The 25,074-nt window shown below is 61.4% G+C and overlaps 1 protein-coding gene across 4 annotated transcripts in view; it reads right to left on the minus strand.

Annotated features, from left to right (window-relative positions):
- Positions 1–10,948: 10,948 nt before the first annotated feature.
- Positions 10,949–25,074, minus strand: part of RASA3 (RAS p21 protein activator 3) — an 89,964-nt gene continuing 75,838 nt past the window's right edge. For 3 of the 4 annotated variants that reach the window (XM_068526464.1, XM_068526462.1, XM_068526465.1), the window contains 7 exons: positions 24,927–25,000; positions 24,013–24,119; positions 23,544–23,626; positions 18,535–18,743; positions 18,295–18,398; positions 14,330–14,513; positions 10,949–12,363 (listed from right to left, as the gene is read on the minus strand). In XM_068526464.1, the coding sequence (XP_068382565.1) occupies positions 12,288–12,363; positions 14,330–14,513; positions 18,295–18,398; positions 18,535–18,743; positions 23,544–23,626; positions 24,013–24,119; positions 24,927–25,000 (837 nt within the window). In that variant the 3' untranslated portion in view covers positions 10,949–12,287. The remainder of the gene's footprint in view (positions 12,364–14,329; positions 14,514–18,294; positions 18,399–18,534; positions 18,744–23,543; positions 23,627–24,012; positions 24,120–24,926; positions 25,001–25,074) is intronic. The other variant, XM_068526463.1, reaches the window with a different exon arrangement.

The raw sequence follows: 25,074 nt of genomic DNA on the forward strand, positions 1-25,074 counted from the left end.
GGGTCATGACAGGGACCAAGGCCGGACCTGCTGAACCTGCCCAAGGACGAGATGGGGCGTGGAGACTGCCCTGAGCGTCCTCCCACGAGACGGGGCACCGTCAAGTGGGAATTTCTAACTAGGGGACCCTGACCAAGGAACTGTGCCCTTGATGTGAGCTACCATGACCTCTGGACTGTAGGTCAGAAGACCTGGGCCCTAAGTCCCAGCTCTGCCCCTGACTGATTCTTCTTGAGTGCTTGAAGCCTGTGGTGCCCCTGTGGTAGCCTTGTGTGTGGAGGCGGTCAATGACCAGCTCTCTTCATCGTACAGCAAGTTCTGAGGGCAGATACAGAAGGTGCAATCTGGAAAAAACCAACCCCCAGGTAGGGGCTTACATTTGCCAGGAGAGAATTTCAAAAAACTTCCAAAGAGATGGCTGCTCACTATAGCAAAGAAATGGAGAGTATTTGTGTTGGAAAGGCCCAGTCAGGCCATGGGGTTAACCCCTTCCTTTCACAGAAAATGGTGATGATGATGGTGATGATGTGACAATGGTGCTGGTGATAATGGTGATGATGATGGTGATGGTGGTGCAGGTGGTGACAGTGGTGATGATGATGGTGAAGACGTGATGATGGTGGTGATGATGGTGGTGATGTGACAATGGTGCTGGTGATAATGGTGATGATGGTGATGGTGGTGATGTGATGATGGTGATGGTGACGGTGGTGATGTGATGATGGTGATGATGATGGTGGTGATGTGATGATGATGGTGATGATGGTGGTGATGATGGTGGTGTTGATGGTGAAGATGTGATGATGGTGGTGATGTGATGATGATGGTGATGATGGTGGTGTTGATGGTGATGATGGTGATGATGTGATGATGATGGTGATGATGATGGTGGTGATGTGATGATGGTGATGATGATGGTGGTGATGTGATGATGATGGTGATGATGGTGGTGATGATGGTGATGATGACCATGGTGGTGCACGTGGTGGTGATGGTGATGATGTGATGATGGTGATGATGATGGTGGTGATGGTGGTGATGATGGTGGTGATGATGGTGAAGACGTGATGATGATGGTGGTGATGTGATGATGATGATGATGATGGTGATGATGGTGGTGATGATGGTGAAGATGTGATGATGATGGTGATGATGACCGTGGTGGTGCAGGTGGTGGTGATGGTGATGATGTGATGATGGTGATGATGCTGGTGAAGATGTGATGAAGGTGGTGATGATAGTGATGATGACCGTGGTGGTGTAGGTGATGGCGATAGTGATGAAGATTATGGGGATAGTGATGCTGATGGCGATGAAGATGATGATTGGGGTGGTGGTTTTGATGATGTTGATGGTGATGAAGATAGTGATGATGGTGGTGGTGGTGTAGGCAGTGAAGATGATATCTAATGCTGGGATTTTCTGGGTACCAGGCAGTGTTCTGAGGGTGTCACAAAACAATGCTGGGCTGTGGGTGCAACTAAGATCCCCATTTTGCAGATGAGAAAACTGAGGCATGGAGAGGTATGGTGACTTGTTTGAGCATTCACTGGAGAGCTGTGGAGGCCGGGTCTCCCAGCTCCTCAGCTTGTGCCCTTTCACCACCACAGCACAACCTCACAAGAGGTTCTCAGGGCCCCTGGGTACCTCGAGGTTGACCCAGGCCCTGGAATCTATGGAGGTGCAGGAATGTGTGTGGGTTGGCGTGAGGGAAAATGAGAAAGAAGCGAGGTGCTCTCTGGTCCCCTGGCCAGTCTTCAAACCCCGGGGCCGATCTCTGCCTCAGCCTCCAGCACACCCATGCCCGGGGCAAGTTCCTGGGGTGAGGTGGGAATGCCGCATGGCCCCAAGCAAGGCGTTTCCTGGTGGGTGGTTTGGCTTTGTCAGCTTTGGGTTTTTTACCTCCTCTGCTCGGTCTCCCAGATCAATCTCCACAAACACAGGTGGTTTCTGTGGATGGAAACCAAAGAGGCGTGGATGGTGGGCTTGGGTGAGCCAGGGAGACACACAGATTCCTGGGAGGGAGCGTGGGCTCTGGGCCCGTGGTGGCCAGGGTCTGGGCATTACACTGAGACCACCAGACACTGGCCGTGTGTGGTGGGACCTGCTGGCAGTGTGGTTGATGAGGTGTCCCCTGGCAGAGGGAGGGGACGGATGTGGCCTCCCCTCTCCCTGCTCACCTCCCATCAAGTCCCTGAAAACTCAGAGGGTCTCCCCCACCTTCGCCCCCTGAGAATCAGGGCCAGTGATGCCCAGAGCTGGGTGGACCCTCCAGGCCCACTGCAGGCCTGCTCACCTGGGCAGCGCCCAAGCTCTGCTTTTGCAGACCCCCTGCCCCGCTGCCCGAGCTGCAGAGACACACAGTGAGCCGTAAAGGCCTGAGGGGCTCAGGTGCAGTGGCCCCCAGGTCTCTGACCAGGCACCTTGGCTTGGCCCAGTGGTAGCAGTTTAGTCAACACTGGGAGAAGTGTTTTGGGGAGTGGAGGGGACCCCAGGGGCCCTGGACGCAGGCCAAGCCCAGCTCCCTCCACCCCCGCACGCGGATCGGGAAGGGGAAGGAAAGCTTCTCTCGGACAGGGTCCTGTGAGCACCGCTGCCCCCGGGCTGCAGCGGGCCGGGGCAGGGGCTCCCTGACAAGGGCAAGCTGAGGGTCACCTTCTGTCGGGGCCCCCGCTCCCTCAGCAGCTGTGCTGTTTGGCAAGCCGGGGTTAAGGCGCCCCGGCACCAGCCAGGAGCACAGAGCTGGACACTGAGGCAGCTCAGGCGGGGCCTGGTCCAGCTGGCGCGTCCACGGCAGGACTGTGCCTGACAGGCCTCCCCTTCTGACTTCTGTTACTAAAGTGAAAAGCTCTTGCCTCTTTTTGCAGAAGGTCACCCAGCTGTACGGACTCTGGCTCCCCTTCCTGTAAGAAGACACCAAACAGATAAACAGAGGCAGGACTCCAACGGGCAGGGCCGGCAGCGCGTGCACATCAAAGGACCACGGCCTGACCTTGGCCTCCAGGGCACACTTGTCTGTGCTCTCCCTGCCGTCCGGCTCCTCCTGGCCGCTGGCCTCGGGCTCTGCCTCCTTCCAACCCCCCGGCACCTGCCCAGCGGCGTCCTGGCGCTGCTCCAGCTCGTCTTCCTCCGGGTTTGCCTGGCTGCAGCGGGTGGAAGCGGGGTTTGGAGACGACGCCTTCCTCCCTCCTGGGCACCAGTGCCCCTGGGTCAGCAGGGCGGGGCTGGCGGGCGGTGGGCGAGGCAGACCCAGGTAGAGAGGTGGGCAGAGCGGATAAGGACACGGCAGGGCTGCTGGGCTGGTCTCCCAGAGGAGCCGTCACCCCGACCTGCCCCAACATGAGGGACGCCGGCAGCCCCGGCAGGCTCTCGGGCGAGATGCCGTCTGCCCGGAGATCCGAGGGGGAAGGTCTGCAGCGATAGGCGCCGGCCCCAAGATGCTGGGCCGGGGGGATGCCGGTGGGGGGCTGCTTGAGGCCCTGAGAGCCCCCTGGGTCACCGGTCCCCGACCCTCCCATCTGAGCCTCGAGGTCTTCTCCGGACGCCCTGGCCTCCCTCGGGCCCGCCCCCAGGTCTCGACCCTGGCGCCCACTCCCACCCCGGCCTGCCGTGTCCGCCTCACGTCTCTGCACAGCCGCCTCCGCTGGACCAAGGCCACTCACCAGCGGGCATCTTCCGTGTCGCTTCTGAGGTCCTTCCCCTGATCTTCAGACTCTGAGGAGGAAGCAGCGGGTCTGTCGTCAGCCTGCGAGGATGCTGACGGGCCACCTGCGGGGTGTGGGCGCTGCCGCCCCAGTTCTGACCGGCATTCTCACGCATCCCCGGCCCAGGAGGCCGCCCGCCCCGACTCTTCACATCAGCACTCTGCAGGCCGGTGCAGAGCATCGAAGGCCCCGAGCTGGGCCAATGCCCACCCACCCCCCCCCCCCAACAGGGTCCCTGCCCGCTCCGTGGCACGCGGCGGGAGGCCTTGGCGTTGCCTTTACTGTCACTGTGCTGGGCGCGGGTCCCCTTGCGTCCTCCTGGTGGCAGCAGGTGGGGTTGGAAGCAGCAGGAGCTGAGGGCCAGGGCGGGGGCCTCAGCCTGCGGCCAGTGGAGAGGGCGACCCAGCCCCGGAGCTGAGACCTGAGCCACACCATCCCCTCCAGGACGCTCCTCCTGGCTCCTCTGAGGGGCGATGCCGGCGGTGGGAGTCCTCTGGCTGGGAAAGGTCTTTGTCCGGTGAGGAGAAAGGGGCACAGGATCCAGTCCGGCCTCATGCATGGAGCGGTTGTCAGTAAACAATTACGGGGAAGCTGCATTTTGGTGACCTCGGCGGGACAGCGTGAGCCTCGTGAGCTGTGAGCTCTGAGCAAGACACCGGGGTTTCCTGGTGAAACGCAGGCTTCTGCTTCTCGGAGGTCGCAGACCTCAAGGGGGTTTCCTACCCCCTTTGGGACCTAAGAGAAAGCCCCCGAGGGAGAGGTCTCGAGGTCACAGACGCTCCAGGTCCCATTTCTGTGCAGTCACCTCTGAGCCCAAGATGCCCGAGATGACGGTCCCCGTAGCTGCTCCAGACTCTCCCTAGAGCGGCCTGGTTTCCACCCCCCACCCTGACAGCCTGGACCCCTGGCCCCGATGAAAACACCGCCCCAGGGAGACTCCAAGCTTTAAATAATGTTTTTGACAGGAGACCCAGCAGGATGCCTCTGCAAGCCGCTATCCCGGAGGATTTCCTACAGAATTTGGTGGCCAGATCAGCTACGCGGGGTCCTTTCAGCTCACAGGCCTCGGGGGAGGGGGAGAGGGCCCGGCTCCTGCAGGTGCCCTGCTTTCTGTTCCTGCTTTGTCACTGGTCCTCGCTGTCTTGCATGCTGTCCCTCCCCTGGACCGTGTCCCCCGACCCCTGCCATCCTCCAGCGCCATCCTTCATGGGGACCTGGGCCCCCTGCCCAGTGTTAAGCGACCTTCCTTGGAGGGAGCCTTCCGTCACGCCCATTCTCCCTGGCACTCGGCACCGGCCCTGGGTCGGGTCGCCCGCGCACTTTCCTTGTCTCTGGTCTGAGTTCCCTGTGGGTGGGAACTAGGTGCTGTGTGTCCTCCTCAATCCACGGTCTGCACCTGGGCTCCGGGACGTCTGCTGACCTGCGGCTGTGCCGCCATCCCCAGGCCGGCCCTGGCCACCTGGAAACAAAGCCCTGAAGGCCAAGGGTGGGGCGATCTTGGGTCTTCAGAGAATATTTCAGAACTTGGCAGCTCTCGCTGCATCGACCTCAGATGGAAGGGCGCGAATGGTTCGGCTCAGTGGTTTTCTGGCAGGGATCTACGGTGGACTTCTTCCGGAAAATCTTCAGCAGCCCCTAGCCCGTGTGTGCACACGTGTGTGCTTGTGCATGTCTGTGTATGTGTGCAAGTGTGTCCGTTTTTAGAAGACACAGGTCTGCCCCAGATAGGTCTTCAAACCTGCTCCTTCCGGTAACGTGTATTTGGCAGCAAGGAAAGAATCAGTAAAAAGAGAGCCTGGTTTTTCTTTGCTCCAAAGCAGCTGTGGAATGGGAAACACACACCTGCCCCCAGTGCACCGTTATCATAAAGTAAAAATATCAGTGTGTTCGTGGGTGCCCCCTTTGTCCGCTGTCTAAGAAGGCCCTGCGTTTGTCGGGGTTCCGGGCGCACCTGCAGGGCTCAGGCGGTAAGGCTCCAGGCAGGGCGCGAGGGCGCTGCTGCGGCTGGGCCTCGCGCGCGGCTCGGGGGAGGAACAGCAGGCCGGGCAGATCTGCCGCCGCACGCGAACAGACTACTTCCTTTGCTGCCTTTCTTCAGCTGGCCTCGAAGGGATCGCCAAGCCACTTACAGGTCACTGTCTGGACCGCGAGCCGCCCCGGAAGTCGGGGTTCGCGCCGCGGGGAGCGGAGGGCAGGACAGGCGCGGGCCGGGGCGGGGCCGACACCGGCGTGAACCCTCTGCCCGACCGGGCTGACGCCACCTCGCGGCGTCACACCTCGCCTCCTGCGCGACCGCGAGCGGCCTCCACCCTGCGGATGTCAGCAGGCCCTGTTCGCCGAGGCCTGGGCCCCTCCGGAGCCCCTCCGGGGCACCCCTGCGGGGGGGCGTCGTTGGGGCGCCGGGCCCGGAGGCTCTGCAGCAGAGAGGCCGGCGGCTGCGGCCTGGCGTCCCAGGCAAAGGCTCAGGGCCCGGGCGCGAGCTCAGCCGTGGACCCGCGGGTTCGCGCGGCCCCTCCGTCCGTGCACGGACTCCTCCCCGCCCGGCTGGGGGGCGTGTCCCACAGGCGCTCGGCCCCGCCTCCTGCGTCCACGTCACCTTGGCACCTGTGGGCCCGGCGGCACCAGCGTCCTGGCTCTTGCTTCCAGGTGTGAGCGCCCAGGCCAGGCGGGTGCCCCGCCCTCACTCCGGAGGCCGCACCTCGTCTCATTTGACCATGTGGACGGCGAGCAGTGCTCCGCGTGGCTCCGGCTCCGGGCGGCTCGTCCCCTCCACGCTGTCCGGGAGCCCCAGCGGGCCCGGCGCCTGGGGCGGGTGTGTGCCCGGGGGCCGGACAGTGCTGCGCTCGGTGCGTCCCTGCCATCCACCCTGTCTCGGCAAACCCAGCGGTGCTGGGTGGGAAGGTCCGTGGCCGGCACTGCTGGGGACACACCGTGGCTACTTGCAATATTTCCTGAGCAGGTTATAGGTTGGTTTCCTCTCTGGGGAGCTCGGCCCTCCCGAGCCTGAGAAGGAGCGGCTGTGCTCGGACTTTTAACGGTCAGAGGTAGTGGAGATGCAGCGGCCCCTGTGCTGTGACCGGCCGGCTCCTCCCTCCCCTCTCCTCCAGAAATAACACAGCTTTGGATTTTTAAGCTGAGAGAAGAACAAATATTTTTATACAATGACCTCTTAAAATCGCTCCTAGGGCTTAAACAAGCAAACCGCATTTCCCGCTTACTGTGTTTTGTTTCCTAACAGTCATTTAGACTTCCTAAACGACAGTCTCAGCAAAGGGCACTTGCTGGTGTGAACCACAACTGCTGGGGTCCTGCCGACGACTGGCAGTCACTCCGTTTCTCCGCCAACTCGGGCCCGCTGCCCTGGGGTAGCTGACCTTGCAGGGGCAGGTCCACGTAAGGACCAGGGCGTTTCGGGCACCCGTCCCCACTTCGGCCACACCATGGCCCGCTTGCAGGGTTAGAAACATGCTGGAGTGGGACACGTGGCTGACACAAGGTATAAATGTGCACACTTTACAATGTAAAGGCCACATTAGTGCCGAGCAAACACGCGGCCCCCAGCCCCGTGGGTTCGCTGCTGCCCCTGGCCGTGAGGTCCCTGGCTCTGGCAGCGGGATTGGGGCTCACCCCAGGGTCTCATCATAAACCTGAGACACTTCGCATGCTGGCCCTCACATGCCAACGGTCTTCCCAATGTCCCCAGTGCCTTCACAGGCCACGGGGCCCAGGTCTCTGTCTGTCCTCACCACCTCCTCCTGCCCTTGACAGAGCTTCCAGCTGCCCCCCTGCAGCCCCAGGCTGGCCCTCCGCTGGCCCCCGGGATGTCCCCACAGTCCCAGGCTGGCTCTGCCCCCTCAGACCTCAGTGCCTGACACGCCCCACCCTGGCCTTTAGGATCTTAGGCAGGGGCAGTGGGTCCGGGGCGGGGGTGGGTGTGCGGCCCTCGCTGGCCCGGGGAGAGCGGTCTGCCCCGCCCCGCCCTCGGCCCTACCTAGCTCCTTGCACAGCGTCTTGATGCAGCTCGGGGGGTCCCCCTTCTGGTGCAGGCCGCCCACACTCCGGCTCCTCTGGAGCTCAGCCATCTCGCTGGCCGCCTTGAGGTGTCCGGGGCTCACGGCCGAGGGAGGGGCCCCGGGGCCCAGCCGGTGCCTCCTGTGTGCGGCCGTGGTGTCCTTCTCCATCCTCCCTGCCTTCGGGCCACGGGAAAGAAGAAGGAGGCCGGCTCTCATGCAGCCCTCAGACGGAGCGCATGGCTTCTACCCCCTCCACGGGGAGCTGCCCTTGTGTGCCCGGGCCCCGTTGCTAGGTGGCCCCTGTGACATCACTGCAGAGGCAGAGGCCAGCCCGCTGGTCCGTTCTGCGGCCCTAGGTCGGAGTGGCCTCCTCCCAGGGCCTCCGGCCTCTCAGTAGAGACGGCAAAGGGCCAGGCAGCCGGGGGCCTTCATGCGGCTCTGCAGGTGCTTCTGGTGTTGGGTCTGCTGAGCCTTCAGGCGAATGTCTTGATTCCTAGCAGGGACGAAGGACTCGGAGGTCACGGCGGTGACTCCACTTGGCGGCCTGGGCCCTGGGTGGCGTCCTGCGTCCTCCCCCCTCCAGACGAGGGGAGATTCACGCAAACGCAGCTTCGGAGGGCAGCCGTCTGCGGACAGGCACCTCTGAACTGTGCCGAGGAAACCCTTCTCTGCACTTTCAGTCGAGCTGTTTGCTGACACTGCCGTGACCAAAGGCTCGCTCGGGCGGCTTCCACAGTAGACATTTGCTTTCTGGGTCAGGAGCCCGGAGGTCTGAGGTCCAGGTGTGGGCAGGGCTGGCCTCCTGAGGCCTCTCTCCTCGGCCTGTAGATGCCCGTCTCCTCCCTGTGTCCTCATGGGGTCGTCCTCTGTGCGTGTCTGTGTCCTGACCTCCTCTTCTTAAAAGGACAGCAGTCAGACTGGGTCAGGGCCACCCTAGTGACCTCATGTAACCTTAATCACCTCTTTGAAGGCCCATCTCCAAAGGCAGTCACTTTCTGAGGTCCTGGGGACCAGGACTTCATACATGAGTTTTGGGGTGACACAGTTCAGCCTATAACACAGCCTAACAGAAAGTTTCTGATAATCTATTCAACACAGCTTTTTCTTCTCATCTGGGACCACGGGGGACAAATCATAGCAGGTGTTTCCTGAGCACCCAGCCGACGGCACTAGGTGTGTCATGAAAGTTCAGAATGAAGTAAAAGTGACTAAGTCCCTTTTTCCACGTGCACCTCCATTCCCTAAACGAGCTCCCAGCTTCTCAGCTCACAGGAGGCCTCGGGTCCGCCAGCCAGGCGCCGGTGCATGTGCCGCCGTGGGTGCTGCTCGGAGGCTCTGGGCCTCGGCGGCGGGGCGGGGGACGGATGAAGCCAGGACGGCGGGCAGCTGAACCAGCTCCCTCTTCAGGTAACAGGTGGTCTGGAGAAAGAGTCAGTGGGCACAGATCGGGGTCGCAAAAGATTGGGGTCCTAGGAGTGGGGCTTTGGGCCCTCATTCTCCCAGGTTTTCTCTTCTCAGTCCTCCCACGTACCCCAGCGTGGGCAGAGCTCGTTACCTGCCCCCGCCAGCCCCAACCCTCTCCGCTGGGCCTGGTCCTGCGTGTGAATCTGAGCCGCCCAGGCCCCTGGGAGCCGCCCTGCGGCCCTGCCGTGGACGCTCGTGTTCGGGGCGTCCGAGCCTCTTGGCCGCCGCCCGGAGCAGACAGGAGCCGCCGGGGAGCAGCAGGACGGCCCTTCCTCCCCAAGGCCACGTGCACCTGGGAAGCAGGCGCATCACCACTGCCCTCGGCTCCGGGCTGTGGCACCCCGAAGGCCTGACCCGGCTTCTCCGGAGCCAGATCCCACCCCTCCCCCCACGACTCTCTCCTACCAGGCGACCGGGGCTGGAATTAAAAAGACAACTGAGTGGAAACCAAATGGAGAAAAGACAGGAAAAAGGAGATGAGAAGAGGCATTTTTCCCGGGGGGCGGGGCGGGTCCCCCATATTGTGCATCCAGCTCTTCCCCCTCCCCCTTTCGAAGGGGAGCAGCCGTATCTGCTCAAAGGCACTGAGCTCCCTCTGTCTCCCCTCAGGCCACCAGCCTCCTGTTCCCCCTCCCTCGGGACACTGACCTGTGTCTGGCCCTCGAGCGCACACCCCGCTGCTGAGTCCTCGGAGACATGAGGGACCCTGCCTTTCCCACCCTCCTTGAGCTTGACGCCATCTCTGTCCGCCCTGAGGTCCCCATGGCCCTCACAGGGCCCCACTCCACACCTTTCCATCCCAGAAGCATTGTGGCTTCCAGCACAACCCAAAGCCCCACAACTGGACCTCACCTGTCACCAGAGGGACCTCACCTGTCATCAGAGTCACCTCACGTGTCGTCAGGGGACCATACCTGTTGCCAGAGGGACCACAGCTGTCATCAGCAGCACCTCACCTGTCATCACGGGGACCCCGCCTATCATAAAGGGGGACCTCACTTGTCATCAGGGGGGCCTCATCTGTCACCAGGGGATCCAACCTGTCGTCAAACGGATGTCATCAGGGGTACCACACCTGTTGTCAGAGGGAACACATCTGTTGTTAGGGGGACCTCACCTGTCATAGAGGGACCTCACCTCTCATCAGGCGGATCCCACCTGTCATCAAAGGGACCTCACCTGTCGTCTGAGGGACCTCACCTGTCGTCAGGGGGACCACAGCTGTCATCAGGGGGATCACACCTGTCATCAGAGAGACCTCACCTGTCGTTAGGGGGACCCCACCTGTCATCAGGGGAACCTTACCTGTTGTCAGGGGGACCACACCTGTCATCAGAGGGACCTCACTTGTCGTTAGGGGGACCTCACCTGTCAGGGGAATCTTACCTGTTGTCAGGTGACCAAACCTGTTGTCAGGTGGATCCCACATGTCGTCAAAGGGACCTCACCTGTCGTCAGGGGGATCACACCTGTCGCTAGGGGGACCTCACCTGTCATAGAGGACCTCACCTGTCATCAGAGGGATCACACTTGTTGTAAGGGGGACCTGTCCTATCATCAGGGGGACACCCTCTATCATCAGAAGGACCGCGCCTGTCATCAGGGGGACCACATTTGTTGTCAAGGTACCTCACCTGTCATCAGGGGGACCTCACCTGTCATCACAGGTATGTCATCCAGCTCCCTCCTGCCCCACTCCACCACACACCCACATCTCCACGTGTGCATTATCAGTGGGCGCTCATGTGAAACCAAGCCAGTCTCAAAAAGAATAAAAGGTCTGTTTTAATTGGCCAGTAAAATACATCACAAATCATTAGTATCTTATAAACAGAAACATTAAATTACAAATCCATATTAAAAACTGCAGTTTGGAGCAGCCTAACAGCTGCGTATACGGAGCTTTTTTTTTTTGCAACATTTTCCTCCACCATTTTTGTGACAACAGGCAATGTTACCATCTGCCATCTAGATCTCAAGTCTGAACAACAGACGGGCACGTGGCACCTGGTCCTAGGGGTCTGAAAGGGCCTTTCCAAAGCCAGGCTGCAGCCGAGGCTTTTGGGGGAGTCAGCAGAAGCTCGTCGGGACCCCCAACCCCAGAAGCACAGCAGCCCTGGCAGTCCCCAGGGCCTCAGAGACAGCGAGCACTGCCCCTGGCCCGGCGTCCGCTCCCAAGCCTCCCAATGCTGGCCCAGGTTTCTCCCTGCCTCCCTCCCTCCCTCTGTTTTCTCTCGGGGACCTTTGCTTGGCTGCCAGGAGACACCACCACTCCCTTTTCTGTCCTATGGAGGCACCTCCCTTGAATGGTAGAGGCCTGGATGTTCTGAGTTACTTTATATCAAAGAGCTAATTAAAAACGGTCCTTTAAAAACATTAAGAAAAACAGCTTGAAAATAATGCACATTTCTATTTTTACAACCTTCCCCAAACTCCCACCAGGGTGGCAAACGTGGATTCTACTTGTAGCCCCACTGACAGCAAACAACACAACTCTGCTCGACGTGGCAGCTGCGTGGGCGCGTATCGGCAGCAGGCAGGGGGGCTCCCACCTCGGGAACGAAGGCTGGGACCCCTAGGAAACCTCTCTGCAGAAGGACCCCGCGTCCCCAGAGAGCGAGGGCATCCTCAAACTGGGAACTCCGTGCGGTTCCGACCCTCTGTCCAGGACCGATAGAAACGTTGAAAGCTGGAACCAGGAGGCCTCGTGCTGGCGGCCGCCCGGACAGCTGGCTCACAGGAACAGAATAACGCTCACAACGTCCCCGCTGAGTCGAGGCAGAACGTTCGTGCCGGAAGGCTCCACGGTGCGGGCGCCACAGACCAGCAGAGACAGACGTGCACGCAGCACAGGGCCCACGCTCCGCAGGCCGCGGTGTCGCTGGCACCCTGTTCCCGAAATGCCAGCTCAGGTTGCCTGCCACCGGCGTGATCAAGTGCACAGCCCCCCGGAAATGGCCCGGGAGCCTCAGAAGTTAACAGGCTCGACCCCTGTCGGCTCGCGAGCTGAGGAACTGCCCTCTGGCCTGGTGTTCGCTCCTTCCTGAACACGGGCTCTCCCGGCGCAGCGCAGGGCGCCATCCTGGGACAGGGCGTCCCGCGGGCTTCACATGGAATGGGCGGGGGTCTCAGACTGCTGCCTGATGTAGCTTTGGAAGCTCTTGTCTCCGATGGGGTGCTCCCTGCGGGGGTGTAGGGAGAGAAGCGTGAGCGTGGGCCGCCCTGTGGCTGGTGCACCTCTGAACTGCCATCGCCTGTTGTTTTTTTTTTTAATTTTTATTTGGGTATAATTGCTTTACAATGGTGTGTTAGTTGCTGCTGTATAACAAAGTGAATCAGCTATACGTATACATATATCCCCATAGCCCCTCCCTCTTGCGTCTCCCTCCCACCCTCCCTATCTCACCCCTCTAGGTGGTCACAAAGCACCGAGCTGATCTCCCTGTGCTATGCGGCTGCTTCCCACTAGCTATCTATTTTACATTTGGTAGTGTATATATGTCCATGCCACTCTCTCACTTCGTCCCAGCTTACCCTTGCCCCTCCCCATGTCCTCAAGTCCATTCTCTACGTCTGCGTCTTTATTCCTGTCCTGCCCCTAGGTTCTTCAGAACCATTTTTTTTTTTTTTTTTTTTAAGATTCCATGTATATGTGTTAGCATACCGTATTTGTTTTTCTCTTTCTGACTTACTTCACTCTGTATGACAGACTCTAGGTCCATCGACCTCACTACAAATAATTCAATTTCATTTCTTTTTATGGCTGAGTAATATTCCATTGTATATATGTGCCACATCTTCTTTATCCATTCATCTGTCGATGGACACTCAGGTTGCTTCCATGTCCTGGCTATTGTAAATAGTGCTGCAGTGAACATTTTGGTACATGACTCTTTTTGAATGATGGTTTTCTCAGGGTTTATGCCCAGTAGTGGGATTGCTGGGTCGTATGGTAGTTCTATTTTTAGTTTTCTAAGGAACCTCCATGCTGTTCTCCATAGTGGCTGCACCAATTTACATTCCCACCCACAGTGCAAGCGGGTTCCCTCTTCTCCACACCCTCTGCAGCATTTATTGTTTGTAGATTTCTGATGGTGGCCATCCTGACCGCTGTGAGGTGGTACCTCCCTGTGGCTGCGGTGTGCGTTTCTCTCACGACTCGTGATGTTGAGCATCCTTTCGTGTGTTTGCTGTTGTCATCACCTTTTCCTACCTTTGCTTGTGAGGCGTGTTCATCGTAATAAACACGAGAAGCGTGGACTAGCAAAGGAAGAAGTTAGCCCACAGCTGCCTGCGGAAGCACACACCGTGACCCCGGTCTCAACGTGTGGGGCGCGTGTGTTCATGCGTGGGGAGACCGTGACCTCCTGGAGCGAGCACCGTGCGCCGTGCCCTGGTAGCTGACAGACGCTGGCGCGGCCGTGAGTCACGGGCTCTGCCGTGTGTAAGAAAAGGCGTTTTTAGACGGTCGACGTGGGTTCTGACAGAGGCTGTTAAAGGGTCTAGAATGTGATGTGAACGTCTGTGGAGCCGGCAGCAGACACGGTCGGCGTCCCCAGAGGTGCTGGGCACCCTCGCAGCCTGGCCGAGTCGGGGTCTCTCCCAGAGCCCCCCTTCCCTTCCCTTCCCAGACCCAAGCCACGTCTTCCCTGGAAGGAAGCAGCCAGCAGGGAGGGGGCTGGGCCCACGCAGGGCTCCTGCCTCAGGTGTCGGGGTGGGCTCTGCCGCGGGTCCGTGGGCTCCAAGTGCTCACAGGCTCTCGTCACCCACACCCTTAGAGCAGGAGGAGGGCGCCGCTTGGTTGACTGCCCGGAGCCGGAGCTGCAGGCCCTGGCACAGAGCACAGGTGGCCCGGCTGCGCCTGCCTCTCTGCGGCCGACCCCACCTCCCAGGACGCGGGGGGCGCGGGGGTCCAGAGCCGGCCCGGAGAGGCAGAAGGCGCTTCCCAGGGGCAGGGACGCTGGCCCACAATGGAAGCCTAATTTCAGACGCACGTGGGTCGCGAGGCGGGGGCAGGAGGCGCCTCCGGGGACCTGGTCCAGCGGGCCCTGAGCGGGGAGCGAGACAGGGGGCCCGCCCCGCCCCACAGCCAGGTGGCCCGAGGCGGCCCCTCCCCGGCTCCCCACGCCTCCAAGACCCCGGACTCACTGGCTGCCGTACTTGGTCTTCTTGAACTTGTCCCGTTTGTACTGGGAATGTTCCTGCTCCAGGGCCGCGACGCCGGCGACGACCTGCTTCAGCGTCTTGTAGGTCTCCTGGGGGTCGTCGATGATGAACGTGGAGTACTCCTCCCGCTCCGGGCCGTCGTACACAGACCTGCTCCCACAGGCCTCTGCGGCGTCAGGGGCAGGGGGGCCGAGGTCAGCTTGCGGGGAGCCGCACAGGCTGCCCCCCAAGCGCACGGGGAAGGGCCGACGGCTCACGCAAACGCACACGAAACAGGAGCCGCCAAGAGTCGGGCCGACCCTGAACCCCGGAGAAGCCTGCGGCGCCGGAAGCTGGGCCGGGAACCGCAGCCCCGAGGGTCCAACGCTGAGCACCAGGGCCCAGCCCCTCTCCAGGGTGACCAGACTCCGTGCAGCCTGGCCCAGGCTCCCAAATGGCTGCTCCTGGAGCCTGGGCCAGGCTGCTTCAAGGGCCGGTGGGGTCACCCAGGGTCAGTCTGGGGAGATGCGTTCGAGAAGCCCCACCTTAGAAAGGGGTGGCGGGCTCCATCCCACGTTTACGAGGACGCGCCACGCAGGGACCTGCAGGGCGCAGGGTAGGCAAGAAGCCATCCTCTCGGCCGTCACCTGTCGGCCGGTCTGTGCTAGCAGCTTCTGGGGGCCTCCATCGCCCTACCTGCTCAACAGGCACCTTTCTCATCCGACCACCTCACTCCTGCCGAAGACCACGCTGTGGCCTCCGGGCCCCCCAGCTGCCTACAAACACCCGAGCTGTGTCCTGCACTCCAGGGCCACAGAGAGACCAGGTGCCTGGCCCAGGTGAGCTGGCATCAGGCCCCTTCACCATGGTCTGTGACGTGCTGCTGGTTCACCATCACAGAAAGCTTTACCGCCTTTACTTCCAGCTCAAGGGGAACCTCTTAATCCATACTGAAAAATCACAAGTCTGTGCAAAGGGAACCTGGGAGGATTCAAAATCTCAAAGGAAATGGGAACATGACGCGAGAAAGATAAGGGCTCCACACGCGAGGGATAAAGGAGCGGAGACCGGGGCCGCGAGCACCCAGGGCGAGGGTGAGCCACGCTGGTGACGTCCCTGGAGCCGGGCTGCCTGCAGGTCCTCCCCGAGTCCCCTCTGGCTGTAACTGCCTGGCCTTGAGCGAGTCCCTCAAGCTCCCGAGCCTCAGTGAACCCTTCTGGGAAACAGGGCAGCTTAGGAGTCGGGTGGGAATCACCGAAGGACCACCATCCCACGCGGGGGGACGGGCGGTGGCGGGGTCGGGACACAGGCAGGGACGCCTGGCCGCCTCAGCTCGGGGGCTGCGTGAACCGCCTCACACGGGTTGCTCCGCGCAGCCCTTGGGCCAGCCTGGCGGGTGGGGCCCGTCGCTGCCGTTTCCCAGAGGAGGGGGTCGTGTGCCCAGTTGGTCTCGCAGCGGATGCCAAAGCAGCTCCGCACCGAGGCCTGTGCGTCGCGGGGAATCCCGTGCTAGGGCACCAAGGAGGGTGGCCAGGGCGGCGGGAGCTGGGACAGACCCGGGAGGAGGTCCCAGGACCAGGCTGGAGAGCAGGTTTTAATTCCGGGCCCAACGTCAGACGCAAGATTCGTGACGGGACCCAGAACAGACCCGGAGCATCCACGGGGCCGGGCGGCAAGCTCACCCTGCTCCTCTTTAACGGGGTTCCCCAGACCAAGCCTGGGCAACGCCGGAGCGCGTGCTGGTGCCAGCTGGCGGCGGGTACACGTTTCTAAAACAGCCCTGGGAACGAGGAAGAGCACAGGGCAGACGCAGGACAGTCCAAAGGCGGACCTGCTGACCGACAGACAAGCCGCGTCCCAAGGACTGGAGGACGGCGAGCGTGGCCCCTGCCGCTGACAGTGGGGGGCAGATATCAAAGTCGGGAGCACACCCAATGGCCGGGTGACACAGGATACAGAGGCCCTGACAGTGAGCCCAACGTCCGTGCCCTGAGATAGGAAGGGCAAGACTAAAAGTGCGCCCTGGTCCCTGCTGAGGGCAGATGGGCCCTTAGCTGATGCGCTGCACTGAGGTGCTGGCTGGGCTGCAGGGGGGTGGGTGGGTGAAAAGGCTTCAGGCTGAATTCACGGTCACGCGTGCAGCGCGGCTCCGTGTCTGAGCTGCGGGGGGCGGCGGGGGTGTGTGTGAAAAGGCTTCAGGCTGAATTCACGGTCACGCGTGCAGCGTGGCTCCGTGTCTGTGAAAGTCACCCCGAGACCTTCCCAGGCCCCCTGATCATGCCTGCGGGAAGGTGTGGGTGCAGGCTGCCTTCCAGGGCACAGACGGGATGGCCGGCCGCCATCACCAAGACCTTGGCTGCGTGATCTCGGTCCAGCAGCCCAGGCCCCACGGCAGCCCTTCAGCACACGATCCCGCCCAGCCCTGCACTGGCCCTGCGCCACCTGAAGCGCTGGGCACCGAACTGCAGGGGGACACTGAGTGGGTGTCCCTGCCGTGAGGGAGGTGGGGGGACAGACTCACAGGCGACCGGAACACAGCCGCCTCCAAGCACGCAAAGGCTGCTGTGCCCGGAGGAGAGGCCTTGGTACGTCGTCAGCCCACGGGCCGAGCGCTCAGGGCAGTTTGGCCGACATAAATGAGGGTCTCAAGGAGGTGAGAGCACCTGACCGCAGAGTGTCCGCCTCAAGAACGCACTGAGGTTCCAGGCAGAGGCCTGAAGACTGTGGAGAGTGACTCAGTGCTTTGGTGCCTCCGTGAAGTAAGCGGTAAGGTCTCCAATCCTGCTGACCTTCTGTGAACCCTTGTTGTCAAGATCACTGCTATCCTGGGCGGGAGGCTGGGTGTTCAAGACCCCTTTCCATTTGATTGTCCATCCATCTACCCAGGCACCCACCCACCCACCCACCCACCCATCCATCCATCCATCCATCCATCCACCCACCCATCCCCCCACCCATCCCCCCACCCATCCATCCATCCACCTATCCACCCATCCATCCACGCATCCAGCAGACAGGTACTGAGTCCCTCCTGTGTGCTAGGCACCGGGATGAATGACACCTGCCTCTCCTCTCAAGGTCATGTGTGTCGCGGGTCTGAACAGATCTGAGAGGGTATCGTCGTAATGACAGAGATCAGCACAGGCTGTCCGCGGGGGGGCAGGAGAAGCTCGGGAGGGGCCCCCACAGGACACAGGGCGTTAGCCAGACGAGGGGCGCATCAGGGGCAAAGGCACAGGGGTCTGCCGCGTGGTGCTGGGGCGGAGAGGGAGGTGGGGGGTCTGGAGAACAGGGGCGGGCAGCTGCGTGCTCACCAAGGCATGGCTAAAGTACCCTCCAGGCTGTGGCCCACAACTGACCAGGAGACGAAAAGGAAAAGAGTCCAACAGGCTTGTTTCCAGGCACCTTCGGAGGGGGCTGCAGGGCCCACCACAGAATCTCTAACAGCAGCTCTGAGAAGCGCCAGCCCCAGTGCAGGGTCAAACAGCTTACCGCCCCCAGCTCGTCTTGCGTCTGCCTCTCCTGCTACAGCCCAAGCGCCCCCCTGGTCTCCTGACTTGCCCCACCTACACTGCTTCACTCTGCAGGGCGTGGAGAGCAACGAAAGGCAGGAAAACGAAGTTGCATAGATACGCCTGGAGCTGCTGGGCAGGCACAAACACACGCACACTCACACACGGGTCCACACACACACACACATGTCCCTCTGGAAAACACAGAAGAATGAAATTCCTTGTTTGGAGGCATGGGAGGTTATTAAGACACAGGATCGTCTCAAGAATTTGGCAGTTCAGAGGTTGCAAGCTAAATTCCACCTTAAAATTATCCGTAGAACCTGTTATCAAAGTAACTGCCCCCCCAAATAGCCACTTAACCTGCAGAAACATTTTCCCCATCAGCGCTATAAACGACGACACCGCGCAGCCCTTGGCGGCCCCCAGGGTTCACCCCCGTCCGCCCCGCCTCACCTTGCATCTTCTCGAGTTTGCTCATGTACGAGCTGAACAGAGAGTAGATGCGCTCAGTCTCTCGGTCCCCGTCGATGTCCAGCTGGATGTCTGCTGGGAGGCCGCTGCCCAGACACCGCGAGAGCGGGCGGAGAGGAGGAGGGGTCAATCGTGGCGTTGGTTATTTAAGGGTCACTAAAGACGGGGGACCCGACCCCGCGCTTATCCCCGACCGGGGCTGGGGCACCAGTCACAGCCTACCTGGTGCAGGGGGAGCAGCCGGCGGCCGTGTCCGAGGAGGCCCTGCAGCACAGCCAGTGGCCGTTCAGGTAGGCGGACGGGTGGTAGACGGCCAGGCGCTTCTGGTTGCACTGGCTCACCTTGGTGAGGATGTCAATCCAGGCCTTGGCCTCCACGCAGTTGTTGGCCTGGATGTACAGTGCCCGCTCGGGCTGGATGACCTGGAACATCTGAGGGGAAGAGCGGGCTCAGGGGGCCCCATGGCAGGGCCTCCCGCCTGAACTGCAGGGGCCACTCTTGTCCACGCCAACCAGCCTGGGGCCACACAGGAGCCCGCGTGGCTCGGCTGGGTCAGCCCTGGTCAGCTGGGCCAGGGCGCTGCTTTTTGGGGGCCTTGGGGTCGCCCTGGAAAAGCAAAGGCGCTGCACCACTTGCCTCCCCCAGGACACCTGAAGCGGGACATGGCCGTCACACAGATGCGTTGGCTTCTCTGGGCCTCCTTCTTCTTTGAGCGGGATGGGCTTTGTACAGACGCCATAGCACACCCTGCCCACTCTCCCGTCCGCATCCCCAGACTTGCCTCGGGGCCTCTGCATGTGCTGTTGTCCATCTGAAATGTACTCCCCCCCACCTCAAGGCTGACGACTCCAGGGACCCCTCCTCCTCCTTCCAGGCAGATGTTACTTTCCCCGTGAGGCTTCTCGGAGCCTCCACTGCCTTTCCTGTTTACTATTCATTCAACAAACATTCCTGAGTACCAGGCACTGCCCTAGGTCCTGGGACACAGTGGCCCAGACATAGTTTCTGCTCTTGTGAGCTCCCAGCCAGCAAGAAAGACAAGAGTGAACACAAAGCACAGGGGCTGTGTGAGGGAGGAGGCCTAACGGAGGGTCAGGAGAGAGCCCTCGCGATAAACAATCCTCCAGCTGCGATCAGACGGCGACCCAGAGTTAATTAAGCTGAGTGGGGAAAGCAGGGAGGTAAAGCAGGCAGCAGGGGACAGTAGGTGCAAAGGCCCTGGGGGCAGCGAGGGTCAGGTGCTCCCAGCAGACGCAGGCCCGGCTGCACACAGAAGGGCAGGGAGGTCGGCAGCCCTGAGCCCTGGGAGGCTGTCAGGCTGGACTTGTCAGAGGGCGTGCGGGAGGCCAGGAGTCGGGACGTCAAAGTCCACGGTGGCCTTTTGCAAGGTGGGGTGGTGTGCCCGGGAGGAGGAACAGGATTCGCAGGATTCTGGGCGGGGTCTGGGTCCAAGTTCCTGAGTGAATAGCCAAGGCCCCCCCCCAGCCCCACCCTACCCACACATGCACCGTCGCACAGGCCTCAGACTGCGTGATCTGTACGTGGCTGCGCCCCCCCCCCCCGACGGAGGGAAGGCCCTGGCGGAAGCACTCCGCTCTGAGCGCCCTCACAGGCTGGCCCCTCCGCCAGGGCCCGGCAAGCACAGGCCTTCGAAGACGTCTCACAAACGGAGGAGGACGTCGGCCTGGTAGTTAGTGCGTGGAGGCCGCCTCTGGGGAAGGCAGTGGGAAAACACAGGCCGATGAGAAAAGGATTCTGAAATTAGGGACTCACTGTAGCCCTGACGGAACGAAGCAGCTCACGGCTGCTTCCAGGGTATTTTCCACGCCGTGCCCCTCTGTGGTCGTCGGGAACGCCACCGGCTGAGAGCGCAGCGTCCCCAGCCCCATCCTGGGGAGGGGTGGGAGGTGCCGTGCAGACACACGCGGCAGGACGCGGCCCACCAAGGGGGCAGGACGAGGGTGCTAACCTCCCTCGGGTCCAGAAACCCGCCGCACCTGCCACGGGGCCACCTGCCGGCCCAAAACATGGCCTCGAATTGTCCTGGGGCGGGACCAGGAGCCAAGGTCGGGAGCCGGCGCAGGGCGAGCGCAGCTGCCGTCTCCGACCACCCGTCCAGCGAGCGTCCTAACCCTCTGGGGCCGTGGGGCCGGCCTCAGACCAGACGGAGGCCGGACAGACAGACCCAGTGCGGCCGTGGGCACCTACCGAAACCAGACCGCCCCGAGGAGCCGGGAGCGCGAGGCAGACGGGGAAGGAGGCTGGCGGCCGGTCGGCTCCCGGGGGCAAGCCCGACTCTTCCGGGTCTGTGAGCCGGGAGCGCGTGACCCGCAGAGGCACTGGGGCTCCCGGGGCCTGGAGGGGGCTCGAGGGCGGCTGGTCGCGGGCGGCGACGCGAAGCACAGGAGGGAGGCCGGGTGTGGGGCTGCGCGGAGCGCGCGTCCAGGCTCTGGGGTCGCACGGTCTGGGCCAGGTTCCGCCCCGCGCACGGGTGTGAGCTCCGGGTCGGCATCGTGACCCCTCCTCAGGACGGTCACGGGGAGGAGATGGCCCTCAGTGACCTCGGGAGAGCGCGGACGCCCTGGGCCGGGACCCCGCTAAGGCCCCCAGCGGCTCTGAGGAGCGAGGGCGGTGATTTGTCTGAATGTTGAAGCGAAGAGCCTTAAACGGAGTCGATCTCCCGAGAATCCCTCCCTCCGCCTTAAAGCAAGGTGTCCCTTTGCGCAAAGGATTCCGGATTATTACCCGTGGTTAGGCTTCTGCAGGGTTCTGCTCGACTGGACCTTCCCCTGAGCAATAAAACGTCCCAAGTCAACGCGTCACCAGGGGAATGAATCGTGTGGAGCTTTATCTACCACGTGCCTCGCCCTGCAACCACCCTGGGGACGGCCGTCGTCTGCAGCGGAGGGCTTGAGGGGCTGACCGCCCAGCCACGAGGTTCCCACCTGCTCTGCCTACGTGTGGAAGGGGCGTCCCTGCCACCATGATCCTCAGGGAGACCCCGGCCAGCGGGGCCATCCCTCCAACCGCTCCAGCCTCAGGACAGGAGGGAGAGCCACAGAGAAGAGGTGCCCGGTCTGGGTCGCTGGGGAGCTGCCCACGCTCCTGAGGGAGGCTTCACCCGCGGACCCTGGGTGTGGAGCCCGTGCCGCCAGCCACCCTCGGCCCCGGTCACAGGCTGGGGCCTCTTTGAAGCTGGAAGACTAGGGAATACTTTGTAGGAGTTGAAGTTTTAACTCTTAGTTATTATTTGCAGCCCCACCTTCCTTCAAAAAAGACTGCATGTGACTTATACAAAATATATCTAATGAAACTGAAAAATATAAAAAATATTTAGAAAATTAGGAACAGGGAAAGAGAAATGGGAACAGACTTGGGAGAAACAGGACCTAAGTGCGCAGATTTTCTAATGAAAACAGACAGCCCAGAAAAGCCCTCAGATCGGGCTCCGGGCCGGCGGCCTGGGGAGGTGGGACGCAAGGCCATTGCCCCCCAGTGACCGCGCGAGGCTGCAGGGGACTTCCCCACGAGACCGCCCCTTGGAGGGCAGAGGCGTCCTGGCACCCGGTGGGAACCCCATGCTCCCCCTCGGAGGGGACAGGAGGGGACACGGTGGTGATGGCGGGGGGTGGGCAGGAGCGTTTTCTCCTCCCCAGCGTTCGGAGGTGCTCGGCGATGAGAACTCAGGCACCGTCCCCCCAGCCCCCTCCACCATGGTGCCCACAGTGTCGGGAAGTGAAGGCAAAGCGGGGGTTCCCCAAGCTGTCTGCAAGCACCTGGATGGTCAGCAGAGGCGGACCTGATGGGAGGGTCCCCCAGAGCCTCTGCCCAAAGTCTGACTTTGAAATGACCAAGCTGATCGGTAGCTGCTCGCTCCCGCCGGTCAGGCCACGCGTGGGCTCCTGCAGGCGCGGACACCTCCGTGGGGCCCAACTGCGTGGGCGGCGTGTGCCCGGAGCGGGGAGCTACAGGGGCAGCAAAAACCGTGCCGTTCCCACGGCCAGATCTGGGCCGCGTGAGCACGCACGTGGTCTCACCAATGAGGGGCTCCGCCCTGAATGAAACAGGGCCCTGTGGGGCCTCACAGCCCAACAAACACCAGGGGGAGAGAAAGGCTCTCGGCAGGAGGAAGCAACAAGATGCAGCGAAGGGACAAGAGAGGCAAAAAACGTGTGGCCGAGAAAGACGGGGCAGAGCTGACGCATCCAGTGGGGCCACGTGTCCCCGACCGACCCCCGGCCGACCCCGGGCCACGTGTCCCTGACTCACCCTGGGCCACATGTCCCCGACAGACCCCAGGCCACAGGTCCCCGGCCGACCCCGGGCCACATGTCCCTGACTCACCCTGGGCCACATGTCCCCGACAGACCCCAGGCCACAGGTCCCCAGCCGACCCTGGGCCACATGTCCCTGACAGACCCCAGGCCACATGTCCCCGACAGACCCCAGGCCACATGTCCTTGACTCACCCTGGGCCACAGGCCCCCGGCAGACCCCGGGCCATGAGTCCCCAACAGACCCCAGGCCATGGGTCCCTGATACAAGTCACCAGCACTTGTGCCACATCCGAGGGAGTCCCTATAAAACGCATCACCTGAAGCTGCCACACTGACCCCCTGACACACCCAAACCAAGGGCTGTCTCCAAACACTGGCCTTTCTGCTTCAAACATGTCGAGGCCACAAAGCACAGAGAAAGGCTGAGGAATGTCCCGGATTAAGGAGACAGCAGAGAACCAAGTACCAGGTGTTGGCCTGGGACAAACAACGGCTTGGAGAATGTCACTGGACAGCTGGATGGTGGGTCAGTAGTAACGCTGCATGCGGGTTGGGTGTCCTGATTCTGGCAGCTGCACAGAGTTATATAAAGGATGTCCTTGTTTTTAAGAAATACACTGAGGATGCACACGGTTCAGAAAACATATGCACATTTACACGGAGAGAGACGGGAGGAGGCTGGGGACTCAACTCAGCAAACAGGACAAGTGCCAACGACCAACCGCTCACGGTGAGGGGCTGCAGCCCTTGCTCTATTTTTGGAGCTCGTAGATGCAAGACTCAATCTAAATCAAAAGTCTTAGAGAAACCCCGCGGGTCCTGGCCGACCCGGCAGGCAGGGTCGGGCTCTCTGCCCCGTGGCAGCACCTTGTGGCTGCCAGCCCACAGGGGTCCGGGAGCAGGTGCAGGACGCGGGGCGGCAGCGGGGTCCAGGGGGGATGGGGTGGTACTCACGTTCTTCATCTTGAAGGACTCCTCTTCCAGGGGCTCCACGGCCAGGATGTTCTCGATGGGGATGCCGTAGAGAGGCGGGTCCCCTGTGGCAGAGTGTGCCTGTGAGCCGCCAGGAGGGGCCGGCCTCCCCTCGAAGGCAGGTGACGCCGGCCTCACGCGCTCGCCCCCAACAGGACCCGGGTCCCCGAGAAGCCAACCGCACGTTTCCATGGGGACCGCCTGTGATCTAGATCAGAGCCACCCACACGGGACAAGAGCGTCCACCCCGAGACCCTGATCCCCACACCCACCCCGGAGATCCGACCCTGCTCCCCACGATGCCCAGGCCACCCTCCCGGTGCCCCCCTCCCGTGTAAGGACCCGCCCACCCCAGAAAGGCGACTGGTACCTCCACCGGGGCCGAGGCAAGGCTCTGGTCCCTCGTTATAAAATATGTGAAAACAAATAAAAAGCGAACTATTCTTGTTACCTTTGCTTTTCTGGTAGGTAAACTCATGGTTTGTCAGGCGAAACCATCTTTTCTTAAAATTCTTCATCCCAAAGCGTTTTCGCCCTTGTGCCCTCTTAATCATGAACCTGTCGTGAACAGGACAGGCTGGTGGGTGAGCGGCCCAGGGCTGGCGGCATGTCCCCCCTGCCCGCCAGCTCCAGCAGCCCAAAGTCACAAAATCAAAGCCTGAAAAGTCACAACAGGTCGCCACTTCCGCACCTGTGATACTCGATGCAGACTGGGGGATTTCAGTATCTTACAATTTTATTTCCAAGTGACAGGACTTAAAAATCAAAAGGCAAAGGTCTCCACTTTTGAAAAGTTTAGCTCCTGTGCTGGTGTCAACTTCAAGTTAACGAGTTGGTGATGACCGTGGGGCTATCTGAGCTCCAACAAAGGGCACCCCCCTCACCTCCCACCCTGAAAACATGGACAAGAGATGCTCCCAAAGAAAGTGCCGGCGGCAGGCTCCCAGCCCCGCAGGTGTGCTCTGGAGGCAAAGACAGGAGGTGAGAGGTAGCTGCTCTCTGCTGCGTCCTGTATTCTGAGCCCCTGACGGGGGACACTTCTGAGCGAGGGGCTGACGGGGGGGCAGGGGGGCCTTGCACTCGGGTGAGGGAGCCACCCGGCCAGAAGCCTCTGACTATTCGGGGGCCGTTCAGTCTCCCCGCCCTTCAAACTCCGCTCCCAGACGGGCATTCCTCCACTCGCAGCCTCGGCAGAGAACAGGCACAGGAGTGAAAACACGCCATGGCGCAGCCCTGGGGCATCTCAGGGCGACGGACCAAGGCCCCAGACGGGTCTGGACGCCCTCCGGCCCTGCGGGCAGGGATGCCTGCTTGGCGCTGAGCCAGCCTGGGAGCCCCACCCTGCCTCTCTCCCGCCAGCCCTACCCTTCCTTAAGCAGGATGGGCTGCTGCACACTCTTGGGGTCTCTTCTCCCGGAGGATGAGATCAAATCCAAGAACTGAAGTGGGAAAGAAACCGGATGGTTAAAAGGGGAACCTTCGTAGGAACAGTGCCTGGGTGCCCTGCATCTCC

The sequence above is a fragment of the Eschrichtius robustus genome, chromosome 18 (genome assembly GCF_028021215.1).
Source record: "Eschrichtius robustus isolate mEscRob2 chromosome 18, mEscRob2.pri, whole genome shotgun sequence".
NCBI classification, from domain to species: domain Eukaryota; kingdom Metazoa; phylum Chordata; class Mammalia; order Artiodactyla; family Eschrichtiidae; genus Eschrichtius; species Eschrichtius robustus.